This window comes from Acomys minous, assembly GCF_964271855.1.
Source record: "Acomys minous genome assembly, chromosome: 2".
NCBI lineage: Eukaryota > Metazoa > Chordata > Mammalia > Rodentia > Muridae > Acomys > Acomys minous.
This window is the reverse complement of record NC_140484.1, coordinates 53,769,749-53,792,373: the sequence shown is the minus strand read 5'-3', so window position 1 is coordinate 53,792,373 and position 22,625 is coordinate 53,769,749. Positions and strand designations below refer to the sequence as shown.

General features: G+C 51.5%; 1 protein-coding gene across 1 annotated transcript; it reads right to left on the bottom strand.

Moving 5' to 3' along the window:
- Positions 1-383: 383 nt before the first annotated feature.
- GAL (galanin and GMAP prepropeptide) lies at positions 384-5,247 on the bottom strand. Its single transcript, XM_084760040.1, has 6 exons — positions 5,032-5,247; positions 4,728-4,808; positions 3,855-3,909; positions 2,086-2,175; positions 1,671-1,748; positions 384-671 (listed from the first exon to the last, which is right to left on the bottom strand). The coding sequence occupies exons 2-6, from the start codon at positions 4,806-4,808 to the stop codon at positions 601-603; spliced, it is 375 nt and encodes a 124-aa protein (XP_084616166.1). The 5' UTR covers positions 5,032-5,247; the 3' UTR covers positions 384-600.
- Between the last annotated feature and the right edge of the window lie 17,378 nt (positions 5,248-22,625).

Below are 22,625 nucleotides of genomic sequence, written 5' to 3'. Positions count from 1 at the left end.
GTCAACCTGTTTTCTTCTCTGATCTTTTGGTATCTTCTGCTTAGAGCCAGTTCTCCCCTTCCTGTCTCTATAGCCACTGCTGCAGAGTCGGGCTGTACCCGTTTGCGCCTTTGTTCTTGTCAGCAGCACACTAGAGGGCTGCAGAAGCCTGAGCAGTCCATGTAGAATTCAGGTTTAACCCTTACCTAATGCATGGGTGGATGTCTACAACACACTAGTGGGGAGCCAGAGAGATGCCTCAGCATGTAAAGGCACCTACTGCCAAGCCTGTTGATCTGAGTTCAGTAGCATGCATGCGTACGCACATTCACACACACACACACACACACACACACACACACACACACACACACTATAATAACCACACTGGAGGTGGTAGTAATGGACTGCAGCATAGAAGAACCAAACAGCCCCATATACTTGCTAGTTTTATTGTATCACACAATATAATTACTCCAATCAAAACATCTTAATTATAACACAATAACAGCATCAAAGCAGAGAACAGAGGATTTGCTTGAGGAATTGGCAGAAGACTCTTCTTTGCCTAGAGTGACTCTGAATTACATCACAGGACACAAATGCCCAGTGGGCGTGGTCTCAGGACTGCTCTAGATCTTCTGAAGAGGTGGCCAAGGGGAGGCCAGGCAAGCTGTCGAGGGCACCGGCCTCTGGATAAGGAAGAATATCAGTCAGTTAGTGTGAGGGAAAAATCACATCATAGTCCCCATGGAGAGGGGCGACTTCTCACTGTGGGGCCCTAATGTGGGTACAGCATCTGTGTGCAAAGGACTGTCCACTCTTCAAAGAGGACAGGCCAATGGAGGTGTGAAGCTGGTGTCCAAGAACACCTTCCCATGTTTCAAGATCAAAAACAGATGGAAGGACAGAAACCCCTGACACAGCTGAGGCAGGTACTCTCTGCAGGAACAATAATGCAGAGATTTCCAGAAAGCCCTAGAAGCTTTCTAGGGGCCTAGGGGACCTGGCCTTGAAGGCTCTAATTAACCATCAGTTCTCCCACACTCTGCCTGCCCTGTTGGTTGCTTTTACTTTATTTTAAAGACTTCATTTTATTTGTGGCGTGTGTGTGTCCTTGAATCCAGAAGATGGTATCAAATCTTCTGGAGCTGGGGTTGTGAGCCACCTGACATAGGTACTGGAAACTGAATTCTGGTCCTTTGGAAGAGCAGCCACTGTTCTCAAGTATTAGGCCATCTCTCCAGCGCCCCCCCCCCCCACACACACACGCTGTTGGTTTTAATCTCCTGCCCTTTAGCTCTTCTTGGAGGGGCAGAAAATTGAGGAACAGCTCCCAGAGCCGACCTGCCACTCACTGTGTTAACAGAACATGGCTTTCGTGGCCTCACAGAACCTGGCTTGAGGCATATCATGCCCTAAAAAGTAGTATGCCAAAAATAGGGGCCAGGAAAGTGACCTGTGCCCAAAGCTTCACTCTCTTCCCAGTAGTAACATCAGCCTGGTGACACTCAGCCCCAGCACAGGACATTTGCGTGTGACATGCCTCAGTCCTAACATAGGGCACACTAGGTCGATGGATGGATACTTCCCTGTGGCATTCCATGGAATCCCATTTCACTTTTTCCCTGCTAGTGCTGGGGACACCCATAGCCCAAGATGCCATTTTTAGATGGAAAACACTCCCATACCTTTAAGGTGCAAGAAACTCAGAAACTCCATTATGGTGCGTACAACGTTGCTTTCAGGCAGGGGGCTGTCAATGCTTCCTAGACAGTAGAAAAGAACAGTGTTCACAGCTTGTTTCCTCACTACCCTATCACTCCTCAGAAGCCAGGGAGGCTGGTTGAGAGCATGAGGGCACCTGAGCCATCCAGGGCCTCTCTAGAGAAGCAGAGGGTCCTGGCCAGCTCTTCAAGAGGCCTCTGTGGCCAGCCCCCTCGTACCTGCTCCCGGGTCCTGGCAGTTGAGAAGCTGCAGGCTCCCAGGTCCTGCCTGGCTAGGCCAGCCTTAAGCAGAGGGGTGGTAGGTGTGACCATCATACCCCAGCATGCACCCAGGAGTCCCAGGAATGATAGGGTGCACATCTGAGGACTTGGGCCTTACCTGGTCTCTCTTCCTCCACTTCCAGTTGTAGCTCCCTCTTGCCTGTGAGACCATGCTTGTCACTAAATGATCTGTGGTTGTCAATGGCATCTGTTTGCAGACCAGGGAGGGAGGACCTGCTGTCACTGTGGCTTGTCCCATTTTCACCTCAGGGGAAGACCCACACACGCAGCTGGGCCGCCATTATAAAGCCAATGTGTGGAAGCCCCAGAAGAGGAAGCAGTGCCTCCAAGGGGACCCTGCCCTGGGTCCCAGGCAGGTCTCGTCAACCCTATACCTATGTTTCTCAAATGATGACCACACAGCACCTGCAGCACAAACGAACACCCTCACACAGCATCTGCAGCACAAGCGCAAGGCTTCCTGCAGACTCTGGGGCTGGGAAGTATGAGCCCCTCTTTCAGCCCCCTCCACACTGGTGGGCTGGGTGCATGGATGTATATTTTACATCTATCCATGTGTCAGGACAGTGAGCGAGTACTTAAGATGGACAGGCATCTCAGATCCAGCTGTACATGTAAATTTGAAAACAACTAACTAGGCTGCTCTCAGGAGGGAGCCAATGCCTTCCAGCCCAGTCCCCTCCTTTGGGATAGTTCACATCCGAAGGCATTAATGCAAGTCACAGACATCCAGGACCCCTACTAGGGGCCAGAGCAGGTGGGGGAGGGGCGCAGGGAGGGGACAGCACCTGACATCTCTGTCTGCAAATGCCTTTTCTCTCTGGCTGCCTCTCACTGCAGACCTGTCCTCACCCCCTGATGATTCGACAGTCCTAGGCAAAATCCCCACCTCTGGTCAGATGTAACAAAACATTCACACTAAACAGGAACAGCATTGGGATGCAGATGGACCCGCCAGCCACACGACTTCGGTGAACTGCCCTATCCCACTCTATGTGTGGCTGGGAGCTGGCAAAGTCCTCAGAGTCTAACCCTCCCCAGCCCTGAATGCAGAGAAAGTATTAGTGACATAGGTCAAAGTGGAACCTGTGCCACAGGAACAAGACTAGTGTTAGTGTAAGGTGCTGGGGTGGCAATGGCACTGGGACTGGGGGAGCAGGTTTAAGCAAGAAAGAAACCAGTTCAGGTGGGTCTCAAGGTGGCGTGTCTGGCTACCTTCAGTTTGTCAGTTGGTCAGAGGACAGCTTCAGGATACCATGAAGTGGAGGAGGGTGTTTAGGGGAGACCCAGGGACTCAGAGGGCCCAAATAGAACTCTAAGGAGACCTGGCTATCCCAGAAAAATTGAACAAAGCCCCATGGAGGGGCAAGGTAGGCAAGTCAATAGAAATTTCTAGAAGGGACAGGTGTTGAAGTTAAAGGTGTAGAGCAGAGATGGGAGGTTCCTGGGGAGCTCAGGAGGTGTTGGGGTGCTGAGTCAGGCAGGGCAGCTTTTGGAGGTGAAGAGAAAGGAGCAGGCTGGAGCAGGCTTTCAGAGGCTCTGCCTAGATGCAGCAGGGAGGAGACCCCAGGAATGAGTTCATCTGCTATGAGTAAGAGTGGAGGCCTGCAGGGGTCAGGCCTGTCAGGGAGTGGGAAAGTGTTGCCAGCCCCTCCTCCTACCTCCCAGCCTCCTCCTCTACCATACAGCAGGTGTTTTAAGGCAGCAGCGATTAGGCTAATGGAAACCCACAGTCCCCACAGCCACATGGGAATGCCCTGTTTCTTTTCATCTGAGAGTAAATGGGTTATGAGAACAGTGCCTGGCTCCCAAAGTCACATCAGGACCCACAAGGAAGCCTCTGCAAGCCAGCCCTGCATCACTTACGTGGGCCCAGAAGGTAGCCAGCACTGTTGAGGGTCCAGCCTCTCTTCTCCTTTACCTAAAATAGGATGACACAGCAGTTAGACCTCCTAGGTCCCTGGGCTGAGGAGCAGAGTAGCCTGCACCTGGCTCCCCAGCATAGCACAGAGCAGATATCTGGGCATCCTGGCTGCCTGGCATCTGACCTGAGCACACCACTATGTGCACTAGTTCGGGTCTCACTAATGTTCAAGCCAGACATGGCTCACTCAGCTGGTGAAAATGCCCAGGATGGTCTTCTTCAGAGCCACCTCTGGGCTGAGGCTGTGCCTCCAGCACTCCCAGTCTCCTTGGGAGGTTAGTCTAGTTACAAGCATTGGCCAACAAATGAGAGCCTTTTCCTTGCTGTTCTGTTGAGATAGCACCTTGTATAGCCCAGGCTGGCCTAAAATTCGATATGCAGGGGACAGCAGCCTTGAACTTTTAGTCCTCTTGACTCCACCTCCCTCCTGAGCACTGAGATTAGAAACCTGGGCCCGCTGGGCAGTGGTGGCACACACCTTTCTTTAATCCCAGCACTTTAGAGGCAGAGGCAGGCAGATCACTGTGAGTTCGAGGCCAGCCTGGTCTACAAAGTGAGTCCAGGACAGTCAAGGCTACACAATCTCAAAAAAAACAAAAACACACAAAAACAGAAACCTGGGCTCTACACCTGGCCATGAATGGAACCACTTTGAGCCTGTGTCCAGCTGGTCCTCTACCCTTCTCCTGAGACCCTCTCCACCTTCCAGCAGCTGCAGGGACAGGGCTCTACCCAACCTCTGCCATGGGGGGAAATGAACCATCCTTTGCTCCAGGCTGATCCTCATGTTTAATATACTGGTCCCTAGCACTTACTGGCATCCCGAACACCAGAGTAGCTGACAGGGTGGCATCCAACAGGAGCCAGGCTAGCAGGAGAACGCTGCTTCTGGCCATCTGGAAGGAGAAAAGTGGATGAGCTGAGCGCGCACACGCACACACGCGCGCACACACACGCACACGCGCACACACACACACACACACACACTCTGGGGCCACGTGGACTGCGGACTGCGAAGGCATGGGGTAGGAGTGGCAGGTGATGGGGACAGAGCTGTGAAAGGGGCAGGGACGGGAGACCAGGACTCTGGCCTGGCAAACCTGGGTGGGGCGCGGTTACCTTAAACAGCAGTGGGAACCGGGAGTGTCTGGTCCGTGTAGGTCGGGGTGTCTCTTGGTCCGGGGTGTGGCGTGGAGTGCGGGTGGGCGAGTAGCTCACAGCATAGCGCAGCGGCGTGGAGAAGCACACGAGGATCCCTCGACGTGTCCGCGCCAGGAGACTCGCTGCTGCCGCTATTTATGCCCGGTGGGAGCTGCCGCGTCACCCGCACGGCACCGCCCTCCTCCCCCCTAGAGTCCCAAGGGCTGCTGTAACCGGAACCGCTCGCGCTTCCAGGGAGCAGGAGAGGACCACCCACAGTCCCAGACCGTGACCCAAGCCAACCCTGCATCACAGAGTCACTCTCCACTGACCCCCACCCCACCCCCATCCCTGCTCACACAAGAGCGAGTCCGAACACCTCCATCTTGAAGCCAGCTGGTCTTGTTTTCCTTCCCAGGGCTGAGGCTGGAAGGGACCACCTCCCCGCCCAAGTTAAGCCAGTCACGGACATCTGAGAAACCAGATTTCAGGGTCTTGCTCGGTGCCTGGATGTGATTGCCGCTTCCCCACCCTGGGCCCAGCGACCTCCACTCCTGTTTTGCTGAGGGGGAAAGGGAGGGGGCAGCCATTCAGGGCAGAGTAGAGGGTGGCTGGCCGCAGTGCGCCTTTTCTTCAGCACACCAGCTATCAGTTCTTCTTGGAGCCCCGTCTCCTGAGTGGGCTCTGCTGTAGCTGTGCTTAAGTCCTGCAGAGCCAGAGTGGAGCCCCAGGCCAGATTCTTGTCAAGGGGCACACAAGGGGGCAGAGTGTCCGAACCTCCAGAGTTTAGCCACCTCCAGAGTTTAGCCACAGAGGTATAGCCACACACCATGCAATCACACCTCAGGACAGACAGGAATAGCAACTTGGGACTCTCAAAGTGTGTTGAGGTATTTCAACCAGGCGCAGCCCTATGATGAATGCCTCAGCCTTTGAGACCCATTAGGAGCACGGCTGTCTCCTAGCTCAGAAATGGACCCCACTGACATTGTCTGCCAGGTCCCCAGAAGACTGTGTGCATAAGAAAGAGAGCTCTGCCCTTGGCTTGGCACAGATCCTTTGCTGGAGCAAGCAGCAGAGTGATCACATGAAATAAGGTCACTCAGAATAACCTCAATGTCCTGGTGAGCACTGGCCTGACCCCATGCAGAGGAGCTCCTCTCTCCCCTAAGACCCACCTGGGGCCCTGGGGTGGGCAGACTACAAGGCAAATTGGTACACATTAATCCCACATTCCAAGTGTCTCCACACTACACTTAGGAAGCTGTGCAGATTTGGGCTGCCCCTGAGGGATCCACAGACCCACATGGTCAGAAGGCTGCAGAATGCTGGAAGTAAGTCTCTGGGTCAGCATGCCTGGGCGTGTGTGTCATGGCACACACATGGAAGTCAAGGAACAGCCTTGTCATATGAGTCTCGCCTTTCATATTTACATGGTTCTAGGAATTTGAACTAGTGCCTTTTCCCACTAAGTCATCTTGCTGGCCCTTTTAACAGAATGAGTCTTTGCCCCTTTTCTTGCAAATGTTCAAAACTAATAGATGGACAACACCACATCCTTCTGCCCACATCTCCCAATGTTACCAGGGAAATCCAACTTCAAGCAGTCTAAGAGCTGAACACCTCACCTCAGGCCATACTAGAGTCTCAGCAAGGGGGCAGGGATGTGCCTCTCACATTGACCAATGGCTGAGATCTCTGCTAGCTGACCCCAGCATGTCCCCTGCTCAGAAGCAGCCATGGTATAGGGCCGAGCAGAACAAGCGAGTGTCTGCCCAAAGCCAATGAGAACACCCGGAAAGACTGGAAGCCAGACACCGTGACAAGGGCCTGCAGCTCAGCTGCTCCTGCTAAAGGCAGGATGCTGTCCTGAGCCTAGAACTTCAAGGCCAGCCTAGGCCATGTGGCCAGACAGCATCTCAATAAATAAAACAAAACAAGAGGAGCCAACTATGGGGCATGGTGGTGCACACCTTAATCCCAGCACTTGGGAGGCAGAGGCAGGCAGATCTCTGTGGGTTCAAGGCCAGCCTGGTCTACAAACTGAGTGAATCCAGGACAGCCAAGGCTTCACAGAGAAACTCTGTCTTGAAAGAAGAGGAAAAAGAGGAAGAGGAGAAGGAGCCAAGACCACTGGCTGGCCATTGCTCCCATGTGTCTTACAGGGAAACCAGACACAGCTTTTAGCAAATACTTGAGTGTTTTGAGTTCATTTAAGGAGGCTGCAGCAAGCTGGGTGTGGTGGTATGCTCTGTAATCCCAGCACTGGAAAGGCCAAGCAACAGGAGCTTTAAGGTCACACACTCACATACACAGAGAGCTCAAGGCCAGCGTGGAGTAAATGAGACCCAGTTAAAAAAAAGGGGAGGGGGAACTATGTGGAAGACTTGGGCCAGACTCCAAGCTCACCCTTCAGTGCCACTCCTTCCAGGGTATTTCCACAACTTGGGGTGACTCCTCACTTTAGTTGGGTGAGGGATTTCTGTCCAACTCTTAGAGGGTGGCTGTCACCTGCTGGGGAAACACTGGGAGTTGGGAGGCAGACGCAGAAGGGGGCTGTGACCTCCCACGTCACAGATGGACTCACTCCTACAAATGAGGACAGGGTGCAGGATAACCCACGTCACAGACGGACTCGCTCCTACAAATGAGGACGGTGCAGGATAACCCACGTCACAGACGGACTTGCTCCTACAAATGAGGACAGAGTGCAGGATAACCCACGTCACAGACGGACTTGCTCCTACAAATGAGGACGGTGCAGGATAACCCGCCTTTACTTCCTGGTACATGCTGTGCTGGAACCCACAGCCCGATTCTAATGGGCTCCTCACTCAGCAATGACCCAATGGACTCATTGTCAACTTGTCATCTTCAAGGCAGCCCAGCGTGTGGCTTGCAAAGTGGGTCACCATTAGAGTAATGGACACGAAACACAAAGCATCATTTTCCTACCTGTAAGTCCAGACTTCCTCAGAAGCTCTGCTTACCACTGCTGCCAAGAAAAAAATATCCAAATCTGAATGCCAAAGAGAGCTGGAGGCTCAAGGACAGTGTCCCACATGGAAGTGTGTCTCAACAGTACAGCTGTGGCCCTGAAGTCACCTGCCCCGTGGCCATTCCAGTCTGGTGCAGAGCAAACTATACAGCCATTCTCCAAATACCTGCTTGTTATCACGAGGTCTGTGGCTTCAGGGAGCCAGACCCAACAGGCAGGCAGATCAGTCTGGGGGAAGAGCCAGGGCTCTGCACTTTCCAAGTGAAGGGCAGCTCGTGGATAGGCCTCTTTTCTGTTTTTTCTTCTTCCTGCCTGGGATGTGAATGTGGGGCCTGGAAGGGGGCAACCGTTTCGGAGCCCATGGTGATGGCTGTGGATGACAGCCAGGCTGAAGGAGCTGTGGTTGTGTGTACCTGAAACTGGGTCCCGTGCTGCAGACCTCTAGGCTTGTTTCAGGACAGAGAGAAAGTCCACTTTTTGCTCAAGCCCATCTTATTTGGAGTTTTATAGTGGGTGCACTTGGAGCTACTATGATCAGCATCTCCCACAAAATACCAGATGTCTGATGATAGATGAGCACATACAAGCAAATGGAAGAGCAAGTCATTGAGCTGGGGATGCTGGGAAGATGCTTATGAAGGGAGAGGCTGGGAAGAGCTGCCAGACGGATAAGCACCCCTGCACCCCACTGTGATCTCATTATAACTGGAAAAGGAACCAAGGAAATGGCTGGGCAATCTAAAATTGGCTGACCTGAAGATGCCTGTGGCCTTGGCTCTCTCTTCCCAGGGTTTCTAGCTAGTCCTGTTCCTTCTACCTGACCCTAGTAATACGGTGGCCATTGGAAAAAAGTCTCCAGACTTAATTCTGTGGGGTGGGGGTGGAACGGTAGCTGGGGCTAGGGTTGTGGTTCAGGAATAGACCACGTGCTTAGAATCCCCCAGTGAGGGGCTGCGAGTGTGGCTAAGTGGTAGAGTGCCTATCAGGCATGCACAAGCCACATGAATAAGACATTTGACAAAAATCGAGGCGGTGGCGGCACACGCCTTTGATCCCAGCACTTAGGAGGTAGAGGTAGGCCAGCCTGGTCTACAGAGCAAGTTCCAGGACAGCCAAGGCTGTTACCCAGAGAAATTCTGTCTTGACAACAACAACAACAAAAACAAACAAACCATGGGAAAGATTTAGCTGCAGCAACATGTCAGCAGATAGAGCTGGGTTACTCCGCACATGCTCGAGTCCCTGCATTCAGCTTCCTTTACAGAAATAGCGGGCACTTTCACAGGGGTTGTGGTAGCAGGGCGTGAGGTCTGGTGTGCAAACTGAAAAGGAGGAAAGCCTGAGGACATTTGATGATGATAAAGAGTTCTCTATATTTTAAACTTTTACATTTTTATTTATATTTCTATGTGTACAGGGGTTTTGCCTGAGTGTATGTATGTGTGCTAAGGGCATGCAGTACCTACAGTGGCCAGCTGGTGGAGTCAGATCCCCTGGAACAGGAGTTACAGGTGATTGTGAGCGCCCACAAGGATGCTGGAAATCAAACCTGGGGCCTCTAGACGCTCTTAACTGCTGAGCGTCTTTCCAGGCCCACGCTGTTATTTCTCTTAATTCTGGAGTTTTTGTTTAAATTAATTTAGTAGTGTGTGTGTGTGTGTGTGTGTGTGTGTGTGTGTGTGTGTGTGTGTGTTTCTGTGTGCGGGTTGAGTGTGCATGTTGAGGCCTGTGGTGCCCCTCCCCCCACAGGAGCTGTCCACCTTGCTTTATTCTGTTTTGTTTTGTCTTGAGTCTTTGTCTCTCAGTGGGATCTGGAGCTTGCAAATTGGGCTCTGCTGACCAGCCTGCCAGCAAGGGGATTACAGGTATGCACCATTGGTGCCCAGAGTTTTTACACAGCTGTTGGGTGTGGAATGCAGCTCACATGGCAACCACTTTATTGACAGCCCCTATTAGCTTACATTAATGGTGCATAATAGTGGGCTTTGTTATGACATGCCCATACATGCATATAATGTATTTTGGGTTTATTTGCCTCCCATTAGAGAATTGTGTCTGTCAGAAGATTCTGGAAAGTGATTGCCCACTCATACCCAGGCTTACGGGCATCCAGCCATGGCAGGGCTTTGTGGTGAGGTCCTTTGTGTGGCCTGGCATGTGCTGGACAGGCACCATGGCTGAGGCTAGAAGGAGAGGGACATTGGACCTGAAAGGACATGGTGAGCGCTGTGGTCTGCTTCAGGTGGGACTTTAAGGCATTATGTTCTCTGGGCTAGGGCCCAGCATGGTCGCCTCTCACCCACAGCAACTCTGCCCACAGGCCTCCCCTCCAGAAGGGAGCACTGAGGGTCGAGCTGCCTTCTCTGGGAACTGTAGAGATGATCAGGTACACACCTCCTCCTGGCAGTCTGGGATTCCACTTGCACCCGAGGGTGACTCACCCAGCTCAGCCTGCCACGGAGAGCTGCTGATGAGCAGGCCACTGCCCACGGTGGGGGCTGAGGGAGCGGGTGACTCAGCTCCAGCCCTAGCCAGCTGCACCTGTTTCCTGGCCCTGAGTCAGACAGACCCATAGCATTGCCCAGGCCAGACGGGGGCCCATCTGGCTTTCGGGATATAAAGTCTCTGGAGGGCCATATGCTGCGGGGACATTCCACCTTGGCCTGAGCTGTGCAGCAGGGTCGCCCCCAGCCTTGCTTCTGTTGTCTTCTAAGACACACTTCAAGGGACTTCACAAGCCTTTGTGCCACCAGCCCTCATTCAGAGTGTGACATCCATTCCCTTAAGCACCAATGTCCCTTCTGCCACTGCTACCCAAGGGTGCCGACTGTTTGACTTTAAAGGCAACTTCAGAACTGTCCCAGTGGTTGCTTGTCTTCTTGGCACCTACTTCATTTTCTCCCAATGGCTTCTGGGTTTCCACTGGGCATCTTCATTTCCCCGAATGTTCAGAACATTAAGCAGCTTCCCACGGGGTCAATAGCATTGACCCACCTCCTCCCAGCTGGGCTTCATGGACAGGCATTTCAACTGGGGTCACAGGAGCCACTGTAGATCTGTAGGACTGGAGTGAAAGAAGCCCTGCCAAGCACACTGCAGTGGTCCCCAAGTTCATCTTCTCATTCCCCCTCAGGGGACCCCATCTGCTCACACCATCTCTGGGCAGCAGACACCCTCACAGCTCTACCCTTTTGCCCTCATCCCTTCTAGAATGCTTCTTGCTCTGTATGCAAGTTTCCTAGGGTGGAAGGGTTTCTGGGACATGGAGTTTCCTGTGTCAAATCTAGTGGGTTCCCTTCTCTCTCCATGTCTGCAGCAGCTGCTCCTCCTCTCACCTTAGGAAATTTGCCTTGCCAAAGTCTTTCTCTGAGTCCCTCTGAGGCCCTCTTTCTCTTGAGTCTTTCCTGTAACACAGAGCCCTGTGCACCCCCACTACTCCCTGAATGGCTCAGGCATGGTTAGGCACATACAAAACAAAATGTGAGCTAAATTGGAAATTCAGATAGGCAATTTAAATTTTTTAAATTATTTCTTAAAATATGTATTTATTGTCATTTTATGAGCAAGGTGTTCTGCTTGCGTGTATGTATATTCCTCACATGTTTGCAGTGACCATGCAGGCCAGAAAAGGAAATGTGATCCCGTGGAACTGCAGTCCAAGATTGTTGTGAGCCACTGTCCTCTGAGGGCCATCCAGATCCTCTGGAGAATCAGCCCCTAGAAATCTCCTTACCCTTATTTAAGTTCACAAAGCACCCACCCCCAGAAGATCAGACGACAGATTTCAAGAGTTGGTTCTCTCCTTCCCCCAAGGAATTGAATTCAGGTCACTGGGCTTGGCAGTAAGTGCCTTTCTCTGCTGGGCTATCTCACCAGCCCAACAAATGAGTATTTTTGAATATATGCTACATGGATTTATAATCCAAAAGATGATCTCAATGTAATTGGGCGTCCCACATTTCTGCCTGTTCCCAGGTGCCAGAGCAGTGGGGGAATAGTGTGTTACAGGAAAGGCTAAGAGAAAGGGGAGCTGGGGGTGCTCAGGATGGGATCATGGGGTGGAGAGGAGAGGGCGAGGACACAGCAGCACCCTGTGGGAGAGGAGACTTTGGCAAGACAGATTTCCTAAGGAGAGAGGAGGAGCAGCTGCTGCAGACATGGAAAGAGAAGGGAACCCACTAGATTTGACACAGGAAGGTGCAAACCCAGTCCTCAAAACTGAACTCTCAGGCTGGAGAGATGCTCAATTGTTAAGAGCACTGGCTACAGCCAGAAGTGGTGGTGCATGCCTTTAATCCCAGCACTCAGGAGGCAGAAACAGGGGATTGCTGTGAGTTCAATCACCGTTTGTAGCCAACCTGGTCTACAAAGTGAATCCAAGACAGCCAAGCCTACACAGTGAAACCTTGTCTCGAAAAAAACAAATAACAAAAACAAAAAAAGAGCACTGGCTGCTCTGGCGGACCCAGGTTCAATTCCCAGCACCTATGTGGTTACTAATAACTTTATGTAGTTCTAGCTACAGAGGATTACACTCTCTCTTCTGGCCTCTGTGACCACTGCATGCACATGGTGCACAGATGTGCATGAAGACAAAACATTCATACCTGTAAACAAATACATTAGTTTAGTAATTAAAAACAAACAAAAAACCCTGAACTCTCAAGCCAGGTGTCATGGCCCAGGCATGGTGGTGCACATCTTTGATGCTTTAAAAGAGATAGAAGTAGGCAGAGCTCTGTAAGTTCAAGGCCAGAATGATCTGACGGCAAGTTTGAGGCCACCCAGTGTTACTTAATGACACTTTCAGAAAACACAAACTGACTAATGAACATCAGCAACTAAGCCATGAATATGGCCTAGTAGGAGCCACCGAAAATGACGAGTCCTGCTGGGGTCTTTTTTTTTTTTTTTTTTTTTTAGCATAAATCTGCTAGAAAAAAATAGACATAAAACATTAATTAAGAGGAAATTCAGTAATGGGTCCTTATGGACATCTCCCATTGCTACACAAACAACAGCATGCATTATGGCCTGGGTGGGGGGAATTAAATTCCCAAACCCTGTTATTCTATTTGAAGAGTCGGCCTGAACTCAGCAAGGAAAGGACATGGTCAATTACTGTCTCCAGGGACAGCTTTTTCCGGGGAGTGCAGCTGTCCTGCAAGCTGCCCGGATGACAGCCCCTGCCTGACAGCTGGCCTTGGCCAGCGCAGCGGCCAGGGAGACTCGCTCTGTTGGACGTGAGCATGAGTGTGCCCAGGAGGTTGCGGGATTTTTCTTAGGAAATGACACTCGGGAACAGCTGTCAAACCTGCCCCAGATTCCCCGGCCACTGTCCTAGTCTCTGCGCAGCCCCCACAAACGAACCAGGCAAAGTTCTCCTTCCCAGACTCCCACTGTTTTGTCTAACAGATTTCCCCAAAACTGTGAGGCAAGTGCTAAAGGAACCATTTCTCCCTCCCAGTGCGGCATCACCAGGGGTCCCTTTAGCTTTAGACTCAAATAGTTTATGTGAACTGGTGCTGGCTAGAGACCTGGAGCACCACAGGGGACGGTGGTTGCATTTTTATTGTCCTCGTTGTGGTCATTTGGGCTTCCTCACAGTATGGCATCCAGGTGTCAAGCCAGAGGAAGCAAGAGATGGCTTTCCACGGGCCAGACCCGATTACCACACCTCTTCTCTTGTGTTGTATCAGGCAAAGCGGCCACAGCTCAGCCTGGATGTAGGGGCCTGTGGTGGCAAGGGATTCCCACTTCTCACAGCAACACTCACACAGCAAAGCTTCTGAAACGTGATCTGATTCCACCTCTGTTTTGCCTGGAGACTCGGGAGCTCTCGTCCCCATTGACCAAGTTCAAATGTTTTTCTGGCATTCAAGGCTCTCCAGGTCTCACTTGAGCCATCTTCCTACCCCACTGTGTGCTTTGGCCTCTCACTCCTCAGCCTTTGCTCTGCACCCCTGAGTCTCCAGTGCTTTCTCTTGTTCTGGAAACATCTGCCCTGCTTGCCGCTGGGAATGGGACTAATGACATCATACTGACTTGAATCACTTTTCTTTAAACCAGTCACGTGGCCAGAAGAATGGTAGATACTGACCAGCTCGGCCCAGCACCAGGGTAGGGCCAGTTCCACCCGAGCTACCGTGGGATGCTCCCAGAAGGAAGCTGCTTCCCCTGGCTGACAGGTGTTGGGGGCGTGGAGGGAAGGTGTGGAGAGATGGGCCAGGGAACCAGGGCCTTTGGCTTCCTGCTCAGGGAACCCACAGATAGCAAGAGGGGCCTACGGCTGTGGTGGTGCGTATGTGGGTCCCCAGTGGCCTTCAGAGGCAGGCTCGCTGGTGTCTCCACGGACAGATTCCCCTCATCACCAGTGCCCAGGGTGTGCATGGAAGGCAAGCAACATCCAGTCTGGTTCAGAGAACCAGGGCATATGTTACAGGGCCTGACAGCTAGACAGGGCAGGGGCCTCAGTGGTGTTCCAAGCCCTAATGAGGTGTTTCTGCAAAGATGAAAGGCCAGCCTGGGCTGCCCAGCCCGCCAGACTCCCAGAGAGTGCCTTTCATGTCAAGTCCTCTTTAATCTGGGGAACTGCTCACAGTGGGCCTAAGTGGCTAGGCTGGCTATCAGTCCACAGAGCCCTGGCAGCTCTGGCTGTCCTACACGGCTTCTGTCCCTTCTAAGGTGTTTGCGGGTGTCTCTCACTAGCCCTTGGGTGACTTTAATACCTTTCCTCACAGAAAAACCACTTGCTCCCTGATGCTTTGTAACCCTCATGATCATGCAACTGCAGAAAGGTCATGTACAAGTCAGGACGCTCCCAGAGGCCTTCCCGCCCCTGTGATGCACAGTAGGGGCCCCAAACGGCCCTTGTCCTCATCTTAGTTTCAGAGTAGAAAGGCCACACGTGGACAGAGAGAAGGCCTGGCCTTCCTGAGGAACGCTCATGTGAGATCCAAGGGCAGGAGGAAGGTGTGGGCTGGGCTGAGGTCCCTCCCTGACCCATCCTCACCCTCGCGGTCTTAGAGGTGCGGATGGATGGAGCTTTGACTATGTTCAGATGGGCCGATTAGCTCCTGGGTTTCTGCACAGGAGACAGGCTTGATCCCGGGTGGGAGCTAGATTCCCCTGGAACTGGAGTTAAGTGGTGGGAACCACCATGTTGGTGTTGGGCACTGAACCTGGGCCCTCTGCAAGAGCAGCCAGCATTCTTAACCATTGAACCATCTCTCTGGCCCCCCAAAAGAGTGTGTTTTGTTCCTTTGGGCTCATCTTTAACAGGATGAACTTGATGCCCCTGGATCTGGGAAAGTTCCTGTCAGCTGATGAGTTGCCACACAGCAGCAGATGGGGAAGGGAAAGGCCAGCGCGAGACAGCCGCAGATAACAGGCCTGCACTTAAACTCTCAACTGTGACAAGGGAGACAATTAAATTGCATTTAGCACCTTGCTCTAGTAAGAGTTCGGTCATGAAGAGAGGTGTTGGCAGTTTTTTCTTTTTCCCTATTAACCAAGGAGAGATTTCAAATTACTTTCAGGTGTCCCCTTTGCCAAGACACAATGTTCTTTAAAATACAGTGGGATGCCCCCGTGCAGCAGAGGGAAGAGACTCGGGTACCGGCTGTGAAGAGCTGTGGGCTGCAGGAATCCTGGAGCTGCAGTCCTATGGGCTATGAGGTTCCATAGGCTGGGCTGGCTGAGGTAGAGAAGCCCAGAGGCCACCTTGGCCACTGGCAAAGATGCCCAGCCTGATCGCATCCCTTGTATGATGGTGGGGTGGGAAGGCATCTGGGTAGCATCCCGCAAGTGAGGCAAGGCGGTTATGGGAATTACTAAATAGCTCCTAATCCCGGGCTTCTAACTTTTTTTGTTTTGTTTTGTTTTGTTTGAGACAGGGTTTCTCTGTGTAGCCCTGGCTGTCCTGAACTCTATTTGTAGACCAGGCTGGCCTTGAACTCACAGTGATCTGCCTGCCTCTGCCTCCCAAGTGCTGGGATTAAAGGCATGCGCCACCATGTTTCTAACTCCACAGGCTTCTAACTCTTTGCCTCAGTGTCATAGTTAATCTGATACTCACCTAGTGATGTGGGAGGGCCCAGGCCACTGTGGGTGGTGCCATCCCCGGCAGGTGGATGACTGAGCCTGACAGTGAGTCTAAGGGGTGCTGTCTGTTTCCCTCCTCTACTCCTGCCGGACTCCTCCTCCCTCAGTGACTGAAAGTGATTGGGATCTGCGAGCCAAATAAGCCCTTTCCTCTCCAAGTTGCTTTTGGTCAGTGTTTTTATCACAGCAATAGAAAGCAAACTAGTGCAGCCCAACTCAATAGGACCACACATCCTTAAGGGGCGGGACTTCAAGAAAAGTACCCAGAGGCAATGTCTGGTTGAACTGCCAAAAGGAAACAGACTGACTCCATACCACAGCTCTGAGGACACCCAGGACAGCCATAGTAGATAACAGGAAGAGACAGAGCAGCTCCACCACATGGCCCTGTGGGTGACCAGGCAGCCTGTCCTGCTGCTGACAGGGGCCGTGCTGACAGCATTAGCCATGATGCTCACAGCCGTCATCTAAGCCTTGGTCATCACGGTGATATAGAAATAGGCGAGACTCTGAGAACACAGCCAGAAGGGTCGGTCGCAGTGTCCTCCTGACTGTCCTCATAAACATGGGCTTAAGTAACCATCAAAGTCCCTTTTCGTCATTAAGTGACACAGCTGCCCTCACCGGTGGTGAGTGAGTCTGACCTTCTCGCAGCTGGACCAGCTACGTCAATACCACAGAGATTTTGGAAACCGAGCTTTGAAATTTGTTTTGTTTGTTTGTTTGGTTGGTTGGTTTTTGTTTTTGTTTTTGTGACAAGGTTTCTCTGTGTAGCCCTGGCTGTTCTGGATTCACTTTGTAGACCAGGCTGGCCTCAAACTTACAGAGATCCCCCTGTCTCTGCCTCCCAAGTGCTGAGATTAAAGGCATGCACCACCATGCCTGGCGAGCTTTGAAATTTATAAGAAGATTCTTTTTTCAAATTACTTTTGGGAGATTTGTAAAAAGTCAATATTTTGAGGATGAATATTCTCTCTAGCCCCAGCGCCCCAGGTTTCCTATAGCTCAGGCTGGCCTCCGATTTGCTCTGTGGCTAAGGATGCCCCTCACAGCCAAAGGCTATCTTAAAAATACTTAAAACAATAACTTTTCAAGCACAGGTTGTTTTAAAAAACAAAAACAAAACAAAACAAAAACAAATTTGGTTCCTCCAACAAAGCAAGCCTTTCTTCTTCTTTTCTTCTCACCTTCCCCCAGTACCACCCTCATGGTGTTTTCTTTAAAACAAAAATAAAAGCAGTGGACCTCAAGACACCACCACTTACCACACCCAACAACCCAAGTTTAATCCCCAGAACCCACATGTTGGAAGGAGAGAGAAGTAGTTCCCACATGTGCCGTGCCATGTGCTTGTGTTCCTTCCAAACAAAATGTATTAAAAGCTTTATTGAAAAGAGAGAAAGGAAGAAAATAGCAACAGGCGGGGTCTGCAGCTCAGTAGGCAGAGGGTTTACCTGACACACATATCCTGGGTTCCTTATCAGCAGGGAGGAAAGAATACTGAAAATCATATTATAACAAAACTCCTATGCCATACCTAACAAGGCCCTGCCTAACAGCCCCTCCAACAGGGCCATGCCCACATGCCCACATGGCCACACTTTTACATATATGCTTAGGCAGAGCAAGACTCGGTGGCTAAGAATACAGGCTGTTCTTGCGGAGGACTCAGTTTAGTTCCTAGCTGCCATCTGGCGACTCACGGTCACCTGCAACTCCAGTCCCTGGGGATCCAATATTGTCTTCTGACCTCCGAGAACACCCAAAACACATAAGCCCACAAGTGACGATAACAAAACAGAGAGGCAGACTGCACAGAGCGTAAGAGCAGGGTGCTCAGCCCCACAGAAGGACCCGAGCTGAGGGCAGCAGTGCTCACCTACCGATTGTTGCGGTTTGCTCTGTTAGGAAGCATGGCTCGGTTGTGTGGTGTTTACAGCTAAGCATGTCTCAAGAGATTTTCAACAAAGATTATATCCTGGCTAGCAGTGAGTCAGGACTCAGGCTTCCATTCAGGCCGGATCTCTCTGGGCACTCTCTTTAAAACAGTGTAAAGCAGCCTACAGTGCTGCCACAGGCCTCTCTATCCAGTACTTGGGAAGGGGAGGCAGTAGGTTTGTGAGTTCAAAGCCAGCCTAGGCTACATAGTAAGATCCTGTCTCAAACTTTTTTTTTTAAAGATTATTTTATTTTATGTGTATTGGCCTTTGCCTGCATGCGTGTATGTGCGCCATGTGCATGGCTTGTGGCTTGTGCCTTGGGTAGCCAGAAGGGCAATGGAATCTCTAGGACGGGAGTTACAGAGAGTTGTGAGCTGCCATGTGGATGCTGAAAATTGAACCCTGGTCCTCTGGAAGAACAACCAGTGCTCTTACCCACTGAGCCATCACCGCCCCATCTCACACTTGATGAAGCGAAATAAAAATAATGAGGTAGGTGTGATCATGCAGTCCTATAATCCTAACACTCCAGAGGCTTGATTAGAGGTGAGCCTGAGCCACAGATGGAGGCCCTGGGTCACAAAAGTGGCTTGGTGAGGAGGTGCCTCAGTGGGTAAGAGGGTTTGCTGTGCGTCCTGAGGACTTATGCTCCAATCCTCACAGTCACAGAAAAGGCTGGGCACGGGAGCTGGAGAGTTGGCTCAATGGATAAGAGCACTTGCTCGTCAAGGCTGCGGTGGCGCACACCTGTAATCCCAGCACTTGGGAGGCAGAGGCAGGCAGATCTCTATGAGTTCAAGGCCAGCCTGGTCTACAAAGTGAGTGCCAGGACAGCCAGGGCTCTGTTACACAGAGAAACCCTGTCTTGAAAAACTAAAACAAAACAAACAAACAAACAAACAAACAAAAAACCAAAGCACAACAACAACAAAAACAGGAACACATGATCTTGCAGAGGGCCTGAGTTCAATTCCCAGGACCCGCAAGGTGCTCACAGCCATCTCTAGCTCCAGTTTCAAGGGATCTGGTGCCCTCTTCTGACCCCCAGGGCACCAGGCATGCATGTGTGCATGCACACATAGACAATGCAAGCAAACATCTGTGCACATTTAAAAGAACATGCAGGATATGGCTGTGTACAAGCCTATAACCCAAGTGCTGTGAGAGTTGGAGACGACAGAAGGATTGCTGGTCCTCCTGGCTGCCAGGCTAGCTCCAGGTTCATGAGAGACCTTGAGTCAAAGTAATAAAGTGGAAAGTGCTAGAGCAGCGCAGAAGATGTCTGCTGAGAGTATGCAGGCAACACACACACACACACACACACACACACACACACACACACACACACACACACACACCAGTGAGGGAGCAGTGGCAGAAGGAATGGGAGTTTAAAACCAGCCTCAGTTACATAGTGAGAAACCTTGTCTTCAAATATAAAATTAAAACTAAAGTGAAATAAGGCAAAATTAGCTAACAGGGTGAAACCATACAATTCAACATGACTGTCATCTGTACAATCACCTATGGGCTCTAGTGGCATTTGGATGTTTGGTCTTGGCTGGTGTGTGTGTGCCTGAGTGTGTACAGTTCTGTGTGTAAGGTAGTGGTCTGTGGGTGTGCCTACATACCTGTGAGAGCTCCTGTAATGTCACTGTGTGCACAGTGTGCTTGTAGGCTGTGGGGCCAGTGTGGCTCTCATGACCATAACCTCATCTTACTCCCTCTGTCCACTGCCAGCCCTTCAAAGGCTACAGGACTCCACTGAGGAAGGAGTGGAGGCCAGTGGAGGCCAAGGTAGAGGCCAGATTTTGGGACTGTTTTCACACAGTTTCTTCTGGGTGGTAGCACTCAGCTCACTGTCCCAGCTGTGGCCACCATGTACAGCGTCCTGTGCCTTGACTCAGACTCCATCCATGCCCTGTCCTTTCCCATCTCAGCCATGCTGGCAGCCTAGTGACCCCAGCCACTGCCTGCAAATCAGATTTGATTTATTAGGTTATTTCTGCCCTTTACAGAGCAGCGTCACCATGCCTGGCAGCCTTCTTGATTGAATGACCCACCAGAAATGAACTTTTCTTAAAATAAAAGTTCCCTAGCCTCCAGGGAGGTGAGTGTGGGGTCTGGAGTTTGCACCCTGCTTCTGCTCAACAGACAAGTCCGCCACAGGAACAATGCTTCCCTTGCTGTAGGCTGTTCACTTGGGCACTCATGGCGAGACAAAGCAGGTCCCTTGGGCTCAGGATACAACACAAAAGACCCAAGGTTTCCATGGAGATGGCCCCCTGTGGCTCTGGCTCCTCTGGGTAGTTCCCACTTCCCCTTTCACAGAGCTGGGCTTCTGGTGAGCTGAGCCTGCCAGTTCTCAAGATCAGTTGCTTGTGGTGGGCACATCCTAAGGGACAGGGAAGCTGCAAACAGATTGCAGGGACCTGGCAGCATTCAGAGGACAGTTGTTTGGGAGTCTCTGGGCTCCTGGTCATGGCTTGGAGAGCCTCACCCCATCAACCAGCAGAAGAAAGGGCTGTAGAGCTTTGTGTGAGAACTGTGCTTGTCTTAGTCACTGTTCTGCTGCTGTGAAGAGACACCATAAGCAACTCTTATTTTTAAAAAAGAAAACAAGTGGGGTGTGGTGGCACATGCCTTTAATCCCAGCACTCCAGAGGCAGAGGCAGGAGGCTCTTTGCTAGTTCAAGGCCAGCTTGGGAATCCAGGACAGCCAGGGCTCCTTCTCTGTTACACAGAGAAACCTTGTCTCAAAAAATTAAAAAACAAAACAAAACAAAACAAAAGCATCTAATTGGGGGCGTGTGTACAGTGTCCAAAGGTTAGTTCATTATCATCATGGCAGGGAGCACGGTGGCAGGGAGCACGGAGGCAGGGAGCACGGTGGCAGGGAGCACGGAGGCAGGGAGCACGGTGGCAGGGAGCACGGTGGCAGGGAGCATGGAGGTAGGGAGCACAGTGGCAGGGAGCATGGAGGCAGGGAGCACAGTGGCAGGGAGCATGGAGGCAGGGAGCAGGGAGGCAGGGAGCACAGTGGCAAGCCTGATGCTGGAAAAAGTAGCACTATAGCCTGCTCTGTAAGTACCTGGGCTTCACATGAATGTTTGAAACCTTAAAGCTCACCCCCAGTGACACACCTCCTCCAACAAGGCCACACCTCCTAATTCTTCTACTCCTTTCAAATAGATCCACTCCCTGATGACTAAGTATTCAAACATACGAGCCTATAGGGACCATTTTATTCAAATCACCACAGCCCCTATAGGCTCATATGTTTGAATACTTGGTCCCTAGTCAGTGGAACTTTTGGGGAAAGATTAGGGGAGTGGCCTTATTGGAGTAGATGTGTCACTGGGAGCTGGCACCATTCCCAGGTGGACTCTGTCTCCTCCTGTGGATCAAGGTGTGAGTGCTCAGCTGTTCCATGCCATACCTTTGCTTTGCCATCATGGACTCAAGCCTCCGAGACCAGAAGTCCAACTAAGTACTGTAAGTTGCGGTGTCCTGCATTAGAAACTAGGACAGTTGATATGGCGGTGGGGGGTTGGGCTGTTGCTGTGACAGGCCCAACCAGAATGTTGTGGGGAAGAATGTGGGAGACTTTGAGGTGTAGGGAAGTGGTTGAATGCTGTAAGCAGGCTTAATGGCCAACCTAGTGGGAACTGGAGAGACAGCTAACTTGTGTCAGAGGGGACAGTATTACAACTGGGCTAGAGGCCATTCTTACGATATTTTGGCAAAGACTGTGTCTACCTTTTGCTCTTGTCCTAAGAATCTGCCTGAGGCCAAATTGAAAAGCAATTGGACTAATTTCCTTGGCAGAGGAAATTTCTAGACAGCCTGATAGTGACTCGGCCGTGTGGTTATTAGCAGTCACCCTTATGCACGTCTGCTGTAAAAAAGAGCAAGTGGGGCAGAAGGACACACAGCCTGTCCAGTTAGGAGAGAAAAGGAGCTCCAGGGATGTAACCCTGGAGCCAAGGCAGGACCCCCACCCCCACCCCGCTAATCCTCCTACTTGTGGAAAAAGAAAAACAAAACAAAACAGGAATTTTCTGCTTCTAAAAAGCAACAAACAGAAGCGCCTGCAAATGTGACTATGGGGTAGTCCCCGGCCCAGGCTGGCCGGAGCTGCATAGCGCCATCCGCAAGGTTCTTCCAAGAGTCACTACCATATTGGGTGGATCCTGGCAATCTTGAAAGAAACGAAACAGATCTCAGAAGACTACAAACAGGCTTGCTCCTCACCCTGCAAGTTGAGGCCCCACCCAGATGTAGCAGCTCCAGGCCTGCAGCCATGCAGAGAGGCCCATTGGTTGTCACAGCTGGGGACAAGCACCGCTGGAGAGGGCAGATGTTCTGCAGTGTGTAGTTGCTGCCCCCTGACCAAAACTCAGCTGCACATGTCAGCCATGCCGTCCCCAATCAAGGGCCTCCTGCAGGAGCCTTGGGACATGCTGGATCTAGAGAGGTGGTGACAGACAGGCCTCTCTTGCAGTCTCTGATGCTTATAGCTGACTTCTATA